General features: G+C 36.9%; 1 protein-coding gene across 5 annotated transcripts in view; it reads left to right on the top strand.

Moving 5' to 3' along the window:
* Positions 1 to 499: 499 nt before the first annotated feature.
* The window catches only part of LOC135202354 (splicing factor U2AF 26 kDa subunit-like), a 144,934-nt gene continuing 132,654 nt past the window's right edge, over positions 500 to 12,779 (top strand). The window contains exons 1-5 of one of the 5 annotated variants that reach the window (XM_064231718.1): positions 549 to 567; positions 3,945 to 4,081; positions 4,472 to 4,559; positions 5,283 to 5,371; positions 5,826 to 5,887. In XM_064231718.1, the coding sequence (XP_064087788.1) occupies positions 5,368 to 5,371; positions 5,826 to 5,887 (66 nt within the window). In that variant the 5' untranslated portion in view covers positions 549 to 567; positions 3,945 to 4,081; positions 4,472 to 4,559; positions 5,283 to 5,367. Of the gene's footprint in view, positions 568 to 914; positions 936 to 3,944; positions 4,082 to 4,471; positions 4,560 to 5,282; positions 5,372 to 5,825; positions 5,888 to 12,779 lie in introns of those variants that run through there. The other 4 variants (XM_064231720.1, XM_064231717.1, XM_064231719.1 and 1 more) reach the window with 4 other exon arrangements.

Genomic DNA, 12,779 nt, shown 5'->3' with positions numbered 1-12,779 from the left:
AGACAATAGAAATCAGTTGGGTATGTCTGAAATTTTAATACTTAAAAAAAAAAGATGCCGCGTAAAGGTATATTTAATGCAAATGAGGTACTACCTAGTGCAGTGTCCCAGTCTTTTGCGTAGCCATGATTCTTCAATGTTTGATTGATGTGAATGTATAATTGAAATGAGTTGTATTAATGTTAAAACATTTTATAAGTCTAGAGTCAAGGAGAAATCGTATAATATAGCGTATTAAGTAAATTAATTAGTCACATGTGGAGAACTAATGGGATTACAGAATGAACTAGAAATAATTACGTGCCTGCTAAGGATTTGACATAAAAAGACACATACCTTTGGTTTGGTAAAATAATAGTTATAACTTTTGATACTATATAAAGCGTTATACTGATTTTCCCAATCGTTAACAAATATTTTACCCGGGTTTTAAATTCCCCCCCATTGTTTATTTTACGTCATCCACAGATTGGCCCCAGTATACTATAAAGAGCTAGACAGAAGAAAAATGTAAACATTCAAAATGGCCGAGTATTTGGCATCGATTTTTGGTACCGAGAAAGATAAGTATGTATATTTTAGCTTTACTTTGCCTAAAATTGTTTATAGAGTGCATTAGATCAATCATGAATGTATGCATGTTGTGCCTGTCCAGTTATTTTAAACAGAATTGATCGCAATACTATAAAATAATGTTAAATGAAAGGGCTCCCCGTAGGGTTTTCTTCACCATACCGGTAGCTCAGGATGGTCTTGACATTTCATCTCTGGTTCTGCTTTTTTTTGTTTTTGGTGGGGGACGGTTACAATGGGTTGCAATTATAGACTAATGTAGATACGCTAGTATAAGTTGCTCATTAATAGTACCATCTTCGCCAGCGTGTCGAGTTAGGCTAATCACTTTTTTATGGCTTTGCCTGTGACCTGTCATTTAGGTAGGTAGGTAGTAGTAGGTAGCTAGTATAGTACTAGCTACCAAACCCTCTTTGTAGCAAGTTTAAGCCCTCGTTGATGCTTTTGCCTGTGACCTGTCATTTACTCTAGTAACATTAAGCCCTTGTTGATGCTTTTGCATGTGACCTGTCATTTACTCTAGTAACATTAAGCCCTCGGTGATGCTTTTGCATGTGACCTGTCATTTACTCTAGGTAGTAACTTTAAGCCCTTGTTGATGCTTTTGCATTTGACCTGTCATTTACTCTAGTAACATTAAGCCCTCGTTGATGCTTTTGCATTTGACCTGTCATTTACTCTAGTAACATAAGCCCTTGTTGATGCTTTTGCATTTGACCTGTCATTTAGGTACTCTAGCAAGTTTACTTCCCTTGTAGATGGTTTTGTCTGAGGCCTGTCAGTCCCTATTAATTCTAATCCCTCTGTATGGCTTTGCCTGAAACCTGTCATTTACGCTAGTAGGGTTGTTGCCGAATGGCCAGCCTCTACCATAGCACGACCACCTTCCTGTAAATCAGAAATTATTGCCTTAATTTGTGACTTGGGAGAAAAGCTTACTACTTCGAGAGGAAAGTAGAGGTTTCGAGGTGTTACTTCAGCGGACACTGGTTCTTGACTGTCTGTCCTGGGTTACAGGACATGTTAAAGTACTTTTTCGGGAAGGTGGTCACGCTACGGTAGAGGCCGGCCATTTGGTATTATACCCTAGGTAGCAGAGGTCAAAAATTTTGCCACATTTCTGTTTTTTATGAATAAAATAAAATTAGGTTTACAATAAAAATATTTCAAGTTAGATATCTTTTTACTGTCAGTTTTAAACTTGCGACAATTAGGCTATTTGGGAAACTTTCCCTTGTTATCAGCTAGGATAACCAGGTCTATGAAGTTGTCTTGCTTACAGGAAACTTGGAATAAAAAAATAGTTGATTGGTGGTCATATTTTCCACAGGCTGTGAGGGTCAAGGAAATGAGAGGTCAAAGGCTTATCAATAAAAATAAGACGATTTCAGTGTATTTTAGGTTTATCCTTTTTGTCTTCAAAGCGTTCTGTACCTTATGAACATTGTTTGAGAGGTGTTAGGTGTTTGTAGCATAGGCAAAACGCTAGGCCTAGACTATAGGCTACACTAATGCATATGCAATTGTTTTCTTTGTTACATCAGAGTTAGCCCAGTAGCCAAGATACTAGTAACTTTTTAGTCAATAAATGTTCAGAGTTTCACCCAGTGTATTGAACAGGTGCTGCTGAATCTTATCAGTTTTCACCAATTATCACACAATGCATTGTTTAACAATGGCTGCCATGTATGTAAAGCACATAAGGCAGTGACGGTCATTAAAAGGTGATGGTGTTTATATGGAAATGAACAGTTAAATGACTCTGTCCATCCGGAAGTAATCCTTTCTGCTGTTAAAGGCATCACTACGGAAAGAGATTTGCTGTATGTCAGTTAATGGGATTTAGGGTAAATGACCGAGCGGTGACATAACAGCCACCTCTCTCAGAACGTGGCCACTTCCTGAAAAAGCGCTTGTATTATGCCATTATTTTGTATTTAGGAGGAAACACTTCCTTTGAGAGGAGCATAGAGGTCTCGTTGTGCTGCCTGGATGGGCTACAACTCTTGACTGATGCTCATGGCAGGGAATTTAAGTACTTTTTCGGAAAGGTGGCCACATTCCGGGATCATTGGCTACTATGTCACTGCCTACTATGTCACTGCCTACTATGTGTCTGCTCGGTCATTTACCCCAGACAAGATGAATGAATGTGTACCTTCTGGCTGTATCAAGTTCTTAGGTTGGGACGAGGGATGTTCCCTTGCTAGTTAGGCTATAATTCAGTGTGTAAGTTTATAGTTCTCCAGGTCAAATTAGGTGGGCCTGTTCAAGAGGGACCACAGGTACGATTGCGAAACATCTCTTTTATCTGAAACGTGTCCCTTATTTGATTATGTTTTCTTGTGTTCCAGACTGTTCTATGTTTGGTTTATTTTCATCTTTCTTATCAAAAGTAGTTTTTAGTACTTTAACTTTGCCTTGTGGAAGAAATTATACTTTCTTTTTCACTCATAAATGTAACTAAAACACAGCAAGAAGACCTTCAAGTGCTACAACTAAAGTTATTGTAGTACAGTATTATAAATGTAAAACATTAAGTTCATATATTTGGCATTAAATAAAAAAAAAATTAGCATTACCCTTCCAGTTATTATAGACTTAGTGCTAAGGAGACAGTTAGACCATTAAGGCAGAATGGTGTAAATCGCCATCAGTATATTCAGTCGGATATTCCAGCTTCTTGATAGACCATTTTGTTTAAGCCTAAGTATGGCCTCATAAAAAAAAAAAATTTTCCCTATCATAGAGTAGAAAAACAAATTTCATATAAGTAACTTACCAAGTAATTACATAGTAGCTAATGTTTCAACTTGTGTGGCAGCTTAAATTTTGAAATTCGTGGTGGTGCTTCTATTGTTTTAGTGTAAGTGACTAGACCCGCCCACTTTCAGGGAAGAAGGGGTACAGCACAGCTGAAGAGCTCAGTTCGTTTCTGCCGGTTAACGACTGAACTTCAGTCGTATAATTGGCTTGATTTTGGATTATCACCAGATGATTGCATTTGATTTTCATTTTGGTGAAGTATTCATATTTATTGTGGCCTTCATGCTATTTTTAGATAGTTTAGGGTTTTTAAGAACTGTTTGTTTACTGATTATGACACTACTGGGAATTTAAAAATTTAAGCTGCTGTGCGAATTGAAACATTAGCTATGTAATTACTTGGTAAGTATATGTGAAACTTAATTTTATTATGAAAATATAAATGTTTCTTCTCTGTTGTGGGTAGAGTCAAAAAGCCTATTTCCTTCCTCTCTTTCTGGGTTGAGGAGTTTCTTTCTTTCTTTTTTATCCCTGTTGTAGGTGAGTAGAAAGATGATTTTCTGTCCCTTGAAGAAGTGAACTACAAATTTTCTCTCTTCTGGTAGAGTGGAGAGCATGGATTCTACTTAAATGTCTTTTTGAGGTGGTCTTTTGGATTACAGCACTGTTATTGAAAAAGTGTTTAACAGGCAGTACCCGTGGCCATATCCTTTGTCATCAAGGAGAGACTTACAAACACGTGGTGACTACCATCTGATTTTCCTTATACTAATCTTAGGGTGGCAGGATCTAGCTATAAGTGCACTATTAACTGAATGTTACTTAAGGCTCTTATAGTATACAAAAATCTTTTAATTATGGTATACATTTGTGTGTTGTGATAGTGAAATATTTAACTTTTGATCACTGTAGAGTAGTTTTATTACTTATACAGTATGCTTGGTCATCTTAATTGAATTATTTCTTGCTGCCAGTTCAGCTCATCTAGGAAGACTGTTTTCCTCTAATAGGTTTACAATTATGATATAGAAAAATTGAATTTGGAATTTTGAAGGAAACTATGTCACAATTTTTCTTTTTTATCACCAGAGTATATTCTAATGTTGATTTTGTTTTCTTCTTGTTTTTATAGGGTTAACTGCAGCTTTTACTTCAAAATTGGAGCTTGTCGACATGGAGATCGCTGCTCCAGAATCCACAATAAACCTACATTTAGTCAGGTAGGTCTGTTATGTCACCTTTTTAGAAGTTTTTTTAATGACAGCTTGGAATTGACTCTTTTGTCTTTGTATAATGAGCTCAATTTACAAGTGTCTACTGATACTTCATGGACTTCTATCTCATAACTCCAAGTTAGGTGTTTGCGTATATATTGGCTATTTTGGAGTTTGTAGCCTGTATCATTGTATCCTTATTACCTCTTCATAGAGAAGATAATTCCCTGTTTGTTCTCAGATACTTGTTAAGCACTTTTGTTGATTCTCTTAATGTGTTGAGTGACACTTGTGATTTTTTTAGATTTTTAAAAGTTGTCATTGTCAATTTAGCCTTGTTTTTTAATAGTTATGAATTTGTGGTGATGCAGATCATTTCTGAATTTTAATCAAATGTTTGTATAGCATATAATGTTAATTGTTAAAGCACTTGCTGTATGAAGTGTGGCTTCACAAGCTGTAGATGGCTTTGGTCACATATATCATTTATATTATCTACTTTGCAGTAGTGATTGTTTGGTCATATAAAAATATCTTTTGATTTGCTTTCACCAGAAAGATACTGTCTTTTTAAAGTATACGAAGTTGAGGTAGTGTTTGGCCGATGGTACTGTAAATTAGTCCTCCTGTCTGGAGGTGGGTTGATTGGTTGGTGTGGTGGGTATTGGGGGAAAAAGTGGCCTCTTGTGTGTGTGACCCACTCAGTTGTATCTTTGTCTTTTTATCTAGCCAAGTATGATCACTCTGAGCCCAGGTTATCATACCAAACCAGCAAAGAACTACAATTACGCACATTCACTGGGTAGAACGTGAGATGGGTTAGTATGACTTTGTTATTACCATTCATCCTACATCCTGGATATTCATCATATTGTTCATCTTATAGTTTTTTTCTGTTTATTTGTTATATACAGCTTAAATATACCAAAGTGTGCTGCTGTATCATAGATCAGTACATGAAGTAGTTTTGTGTCAAGAAATCAAATTCAGTGCCCCAGTAAACCTATTCAGCTTCTGAGATCTGGAAAGGGCACAAAGGGAAAGGGGTGTTCTCTTGAATATAGTTACTATCTGTAATTTGTCAAGTTTCAATTGAATGTGAACATTATGGTTTCTCATTATACTATCCCTCATGCTTTGTTTTTTCTTCTTATTCCAGGCAAACCTATGGTTCTGTCATGTTTTCTGATGAATAGATATATGATTACTTGCTAAGATAAAAAGAATACGTTATTGCTTTATGCAAATTTTACATAACATGTTTGTTTACAGTGTGTTCCGGTTATTATATTCAACCCCCTCTTCCAGCTAATAGGCAAAAGGTAAAAAAAAAGGTAGTTTTCCATCACATTTCCTCAAGTTTGTGTTGCTTCTTTGGATGGAGATGGAAGCCAGAGTACATGTCTTCACTTCTGCCATGTTAATTAGGTTCAAGGCATGATGTAATGCATCACACACATTAATAGCAACTTGTGACAGTTTAATGGTTATGAAAGTACAGATGTACTTGCCTGTAAGAGGAACTACATTGCTGTACTATTGTGCAGTACAGTAGTAGAGTATCAGCTTGGTTACTAAATTGTTTCAGGAAATTTGGTCTATTAAAGTATCTTGCCTTTTCCCACTGTGAGATGACTTCTGATAGTAAGTTTTTGTTTGTACCTTTTCAACAAAAGAATAAGTTATAACTCGTTGTTTTGAAGATCTATTAGCTCAAAAAAGGTAGGTTGAGTTCTCTATAAGGTAAGTGATGTTAGTTTATTCTTTTAACACTTTAAACACTTGTGGATTTTTTTTTTAATATAGCACCACTTACAGGTGATGGTGATGTAATACTGGTTGTTTTGTCTTTTGATGCATTTTTAGGAAAGATGTATGTTAGTTCCAGAGGTAACATTTTATAAGATGAGGCTATGCAAAAACCACTTTATTTGTGCTGTATCAGTTTTCTTGGCTTCCCATGAGAGTTTCTACAGGTAATTATTTATCTGAACCTAAAATAGCCATACAGTGGAAAACGGTGTCCATTTATTGTCAAAACAAATTATTTTACTGATATACTATACTGCTCAGTCTGGTGCAGTTTTTTATGAAATAGTGTCCTCAATATGCAATAGAAGTCATGTGGTTTAATAGAAAAAGGTGTGGTGCTAGTTTATGAAAGTTGAGGGTGCTATCATTGTTTAGATTCTTTAATTTCATCCATTGGGTATGTTATACTATTACAGAGAATAGTAAGTTTTCTTTTGCACCTTGCAGTTAATAACACACCATATACGTACAGTAATGAATGTTTTAGTTTTTGTGTACCTAGAATGAAAGTCCAAGTTTTTTTTGTTTTCTGAAAGTGTTAGGCAGTTCTGCACCCAGATTTTTTCTTTTTCACAACTTTATTTTTATTGTGTACTTTATGCTCATTGTTTTACAAAGGGAAGATGTTGCAATTATCCCTGTTAGTGCCTACATATTTCTTATAACAGTTGATAGGTAAATATGCTACTTTTTGAGCTGGTCTTCCTTTGTTACTAGGAAACAAATCCTTTTGGATAGAAAGAGGTTGCAATAAAGCTACACTTAAATGTAGGACCCCTGTCATCTTGGACATCATGCATGCTGAGATGAACAGGAAGTTACAAGAGTTAAACTTCCCCTGATTGTTAACATGACAGGGAAGGAGACATTTCTGGACATGAGGTCAACACCAGTTATATCTAAAAAAAAATTCTTCCCACCTAAAAGCTAATTCTTATAAAAGGAGGAAAAAAGGTAAAGTTTCAAGACTATTTGTGTTTTTAATAGATACACAAACCTGAAAGTTGCCAAAAGTAATTATAAGAATAACACTAGTATTAGGCATGCCTATCTAAGGTCCTTTAATATGTATAGGTAGCTATGAATGAAACATAACAATCTTGCTTTAGAATGGATAACTTTCCCAAATGGCATATTCATTGAGAACAAACAAAACTGGTGAGCATGAGTAGAACTTTTTACCCATAAAATTAAGTCTTTCTGTAATTTTTGTGAATTTTTAATCACTTTCCCTCACCAACACAGCTGACACAGTGTTACCTTTGCTTGATCCTTAACAAGCCGACAAAAAGTAAGTTTCAGTGCTAAGAGAACCTGCAGGCTCGTTTTCTCTCAACTGTCGTAGACATCAATCCTTGACATGGTATGGTCATTCAGTTGCATTAACACTTACTGAACTGTCCTTGTCACAACAGGAGCTGCCCCCAAATATCGATGATTCCTATCACAAAGTATTTGTAGACTTCAGTCATTTTTAGACAGTAAACTATACTAGGGATGCAAGGCTTTTTTTTGTTGACATTCAAGATTATACGTAATTAAATTTTTTCATGGATCACAAAAATTAAAATGATTAATGTGACAGTTGATTGAATTTTAGGACCAGATCATGGTCTTACAGCTTCAGTCTTGGTTTTTTTTTTTTATTCTTCAGCAGTGGCTGCAATATTCTTGCCCTAGTGGCTGAAATTAATCTTTCCAAGTATTTGTTATCAATCTTTGCCATACTCATTTTGGTTTTGAAAGCAAGAAGCCATTTACAATTTAGTCGTAATGGTTATGAGACCCATTGAAATTTCATCCTTACCAGATTTCAGTTTTGAGGGATGCACGTCCCTTTACTATAATTTAGATTGACCTTGAGAATACACTGCCTATTGACCAGGTGATCAAGCTGCTTCATATCAATAAGTCCATTTTAAAAAGAATTACTAGACACTTCAGTTCTTGGTGGGTAGAGATTATTTCAGTCAGTGATAAATTGGATTCATTTGATAAAGTGCTCCATTACCAAAGGTCAGGACTATATATTGATTTTCTGTTTATTTTGTTATGTCTCATTGCTGTTATCAGTCATTTCATTTATCATTATTAATTTTTGGTGTTAGGATTAGATGGGAGAACAATTTTTAACAGTTTCCATGTCACCTTGTTACTTTCACCTTCTATTTTACGAGGTTGTCAGATGACTTACCACTATCTAGTTTGTAATGAGTAATGTTGATTTGTGTTGTGTCGTAATTGGGTATCACTGATGATAAAGTGCAAAAAATGTCACCTCCTATCAAAATTGCATGTGGAAAATTTTACATTGTGTTGATACACATTATGTAAAATAATAGTTTTATAGGTATAATCTTGTTAGTTTGTTGGCAGTTCTTTCTTGTCAGCTTCTTTGCTGGAGACCAACGTTTTAAAAGATTGCATAATTGTGACTTGTTTGTTTCGTGAAAATACTTGATAATAAGGATGATGGTAAAGCTTTGTTCACTATTTTCCTGCAGCTGTGTCAACTTAGAGCTTGAAGTGTTGTTGTGAGTAGCCTCCCTTTAATAAGGTTACCCTTCAGAGAGGAAGACTAGAGATGACTTTTGCTTATTAATTATAAATCTGTACCAAAAAGTTCAGTAAAGTATTAGTAAAGTAAGAGTTTTGTGTTTATGTAAGTTGCAAATTTTTTAGAACTTCGCATTCTGAAATATATGACAATGGCAAAATTGAAAATCAAGTTCAGATTAACTAGAAATGGTCAGAACATCGCCTATGTTACTATAGTTTCAATAGGAAATTAATATCACTCCTAAATCATTTTAAGTAAAAATTGAGAATGCTGTACCTTTTTCTTGAGCTTTTCTCTTATATCAGTGAATAGTTTCCTTTTGCATAGCATAGTTTGTTATTTAATTGCATGAAAAAATAAGTGATAAAATCACTTAATATGGAATTTTGGTGTTCTTATCTAGTGAACCTATCTGTAGTAACTGTCTCCATGTTTCAGTGAAGGCAGACCAGTCTCACAGTGCCTTTGCTTAGCCTCTCATGATGATGAATATGGATTCAATGGTTTCATCTGATAGCAGAGTCTGCCTAGCTTTGCAGCTAAGCCCCTCCCAGTAATTGACTAGTTCTCAAAGGGGGAATAACATCACACTAGTTAACAGTTGAAATGATTACCAGTCCAGTACGGTTTTAACTCCGTTCGGTAATTTTGAGTTTCGTGTACAATTGGTGACACTGCAGATTTGAGTTCCCAGAGTTGTGAAGTATGCAGTTGACATCTCCGATAAAAGATTGATAAATTTATGTCATTATGAAGCTCTTGGTTCATTTTGTCTGTTCAGCTTTTTTTTCATCATGCGCAGCCTGAATACACATGCATCTTTTTTTTAATTGGTGTTGGCCTGCATATGCGATCCAACATAGACCACATTAATTGAAATGGAGCATAGACTTATGTAGCCAGTTCCAATGTTAGGGTATGAATTCATCATAATCTTGCATGTCAAGTGTTAATATCATTGAGATTTTGGCTTACACATCAATTTCTTATATTTTGAGGCAATGATAGGGCTGAGACTACTCGTCAATCAATTTCTTGTATTTGAGGCAGTGGCAGGGCATAGGCTTACAATCAAATTCTTATGTTGTTCATACATGAACAAACCTTCGGTCTTAACAATAGGATAATTTCTAGCGCCTAGCTGGATCCGGTTAAAAAGCAGATGAAAGCAAGGAATCTTGTGATATCTGGCAACGCATGCGTAGCTCGGGTGAGGAGTGGTCAAGGACCATGCCACTACGCCAGTCTTTCTTTGACCGCCTAGGCGAGAGTCGTGTTAACTTCTCTTAGCCTTTTTCCCGGTTCATTGCCCGTTTCACTTGTGTTTAGTGTGTGTGTGTGTGTGTGTGTTTGGCTAATATTATGGCTTCTTCTGCTCCTTCTCGGCCTTGTCAACGTATGTGCCCTGGAGTTCCAGGTTTTCTGTGTTCTCGTTTTTTTTACTTTGGCAGCGACTGACCCCCACATTACGTGCAGGAGGTGTCGTTCTAATTTTTTTACTATACGAATCCTTGCACGGAATGCCGGTCATGTCCTAAAGAGCAGTGGAAGTCGTTTTATGGCAAGAGAGAACATCGGAGGGTTTCGACTCTTCCTACTTGGGAGGGTTTTTCGCCGCTTCCCGATGCTTCGTCTCCTGCAGTAGTCAACCCCCATAGTAGGGTTGTTCCTGTGTCTCTTTCCTTTTCTTCCATTAATTCGTCGCTGGAAGTATTGGGAGGCCACTAGGCTGATGTTTGTAGTGTAGCCCCTTCTTCCTTGGGAGTTAATTTTTCATCAATCTCTTTTCTTCCAGAGTTGGAGGCCTCCAAAATGGCGGCGATTTGGAAGACACTCGGACTAGAGGGTCTCCCATCCTTGGGAGGTTGCTAGTGCATTTTGTGGAGGCTCGCACATCCCCCTCCCCGGACTGGCTTGGCCATCCCCCTCCTCCCGGCCTCGTCTTCGTGGGTAGCCGAGGTCGGTCATCTTGTTCTCTGGCACATCAGTCTGAGGTTATATGCCAGGCAGTGCTTCAGAGGTTGGACTCTGTTGTGGATGTTAAGCTGGCTGCCTTATCAGTTGGGAGGACTGGTAGGAAACGTGTTGCTTCGTCCCCGCCTCCTGAGAAGAGTTTGCATAAGAAACCAGTGCTGTCTTCCTCTTCCTCTTCCCCCTCTACACCCCGTCGGCGTATCAAGCGTTGGAAGGCTAAGGACTTTGCCCTTTCTTCGCCTACGAGGGAGGAACAACGCAGACGTGTTCCCAAGAGTGTTGATGTTTCGGGCAGTGTTAGTGTTCCTTCCGTTGTGCACCTGCAGGGGATGCTTCATCCTCTGCTTCGAATCACGGGCATGTTACACCCCCCCCCCCCCCCATCTATGCACATTGCCAGCGTGTTGCAACCTCCCCCGTCCATGCACATCGCGAGCATGTTGTAACCTCCCCTGCCCATGCACATGATGTAAGTGTTCCTTCTTCTCCAAGGCCTATTCGTCGTCATAAGGATCTCAAGGCGCTTGTCAAGAGGTCAAAGGTAGTGAGCGCGGAGTTGGTGCACAGGAGTGTTTGCCTGCCTCTCTCACTGGTGCTTCCAAGAGTTCGAGTCTGGGGGATTCCCCTTCGATCTCAAGTGTTTGGGATTCTCCACCCCATCTCACATTCGTATGAATGCCACACTTGACCATTCACGTACATGTTAACCCTTGAACGCCGAAGCGGTAAAAAAAAAATTGTCTCCTGTGTGCCGGAGGTGTTTCAGAGTGAGCGCGGAAGCGAAAAAAATATTTTTTTCAAAAAATCACAGCGCGCTTAGTTTTCAAGATTAAGAGTTCATTTTTGGCTCCATTATTTGTCATTGGCTGAAGTTTAGTTTGCAACCATCAGAAATGAAAAAAATTATCATTATCGTATATAAATACGTAATGCGATATATGATAGCGCAAAAACGAAATTTCATATATAATTGTATTCAAATCACGCTGTGCGCAAAACGGTTAAAGGTAACAAGTTACTTTTTTTGTTGTTGTAATGTACACTAAATTGCGATCATATTGGTATATAACACATTGTAAAACGATAAAAGCAACACAGAGAAAATTTTATCACAAAATAATGTATGAATTCGTAACGCGTGGACGTAAACAAATATTTTTTTCAAAAATTCACCATAAATCTAAATATTGTCCTAGAGACTTCCAATTTCTTTCAAAATGAAGACAAATGATTGAATATTACTATACTGTAAGAGTATTAGCTTACAATTGCAGTTTTTGACCATATCTGACGAGTTAAAGTTGACCGAATGTCGAATTTTTTTATATATATTTTTTTATATGCAATTATTTCGGAAATAAGAAAAGCTACAACCTTCAAATATTTTTCGTTTTATTCTACATAAAATTGCCCACATTTTCATATATAAAACTCTATGAAATGCCTAATATGAAATGGAGCAAATATTCTGAGAATGGGACGTACGTATTTCGGAGATTTGTGGCGGAGAATCCGCGCACGGAGGGAAGGAAAGTTTTTTTTTTAAATTCACCATAAATCTAAATATTGTGCTAGAGACTTCGAATTTGTTTCAAGATGAAGATAACTGACTGAATATTACTAGACTGTAAGAGTTTTAGCTTACAATTGCGTTTTTCGACCATTTGGGTAGAGTCAAAGTTGACCGAACGTGGTTTTTTTTCTATTTATCGTGATTTATATGCAAATATTTCAAAAATGAGAAAAGCTACAACCTTCAATTATTTTTTGTTGTATTCCACATGAAATTGCACACATTTTCATATATAAAATTTTATGTAACGGCTAATTTAAAATGGTGCAAACATTACCACAATCGCACTTATGATTTTTTCGGAAGA

This window comes from Macrobrachium nipponense, chromosome 30, assembly GCF_015104395.2.
Source record: "Macrobrachium nipponense isolate FS-2020 chromosome 30, ASM1510439v2, whole genome shotgun sequence".
Taxonomy (NCBI): Eukaryota; Metazoa; Arthropoda; class Malacostraca; order Decapoda; family Palaemonidae; genus Macrobrachium; species Macrobrachium nipponense.
This window is presented reverse-complemented; position numbering and strand designations above follow the sequence as displayed.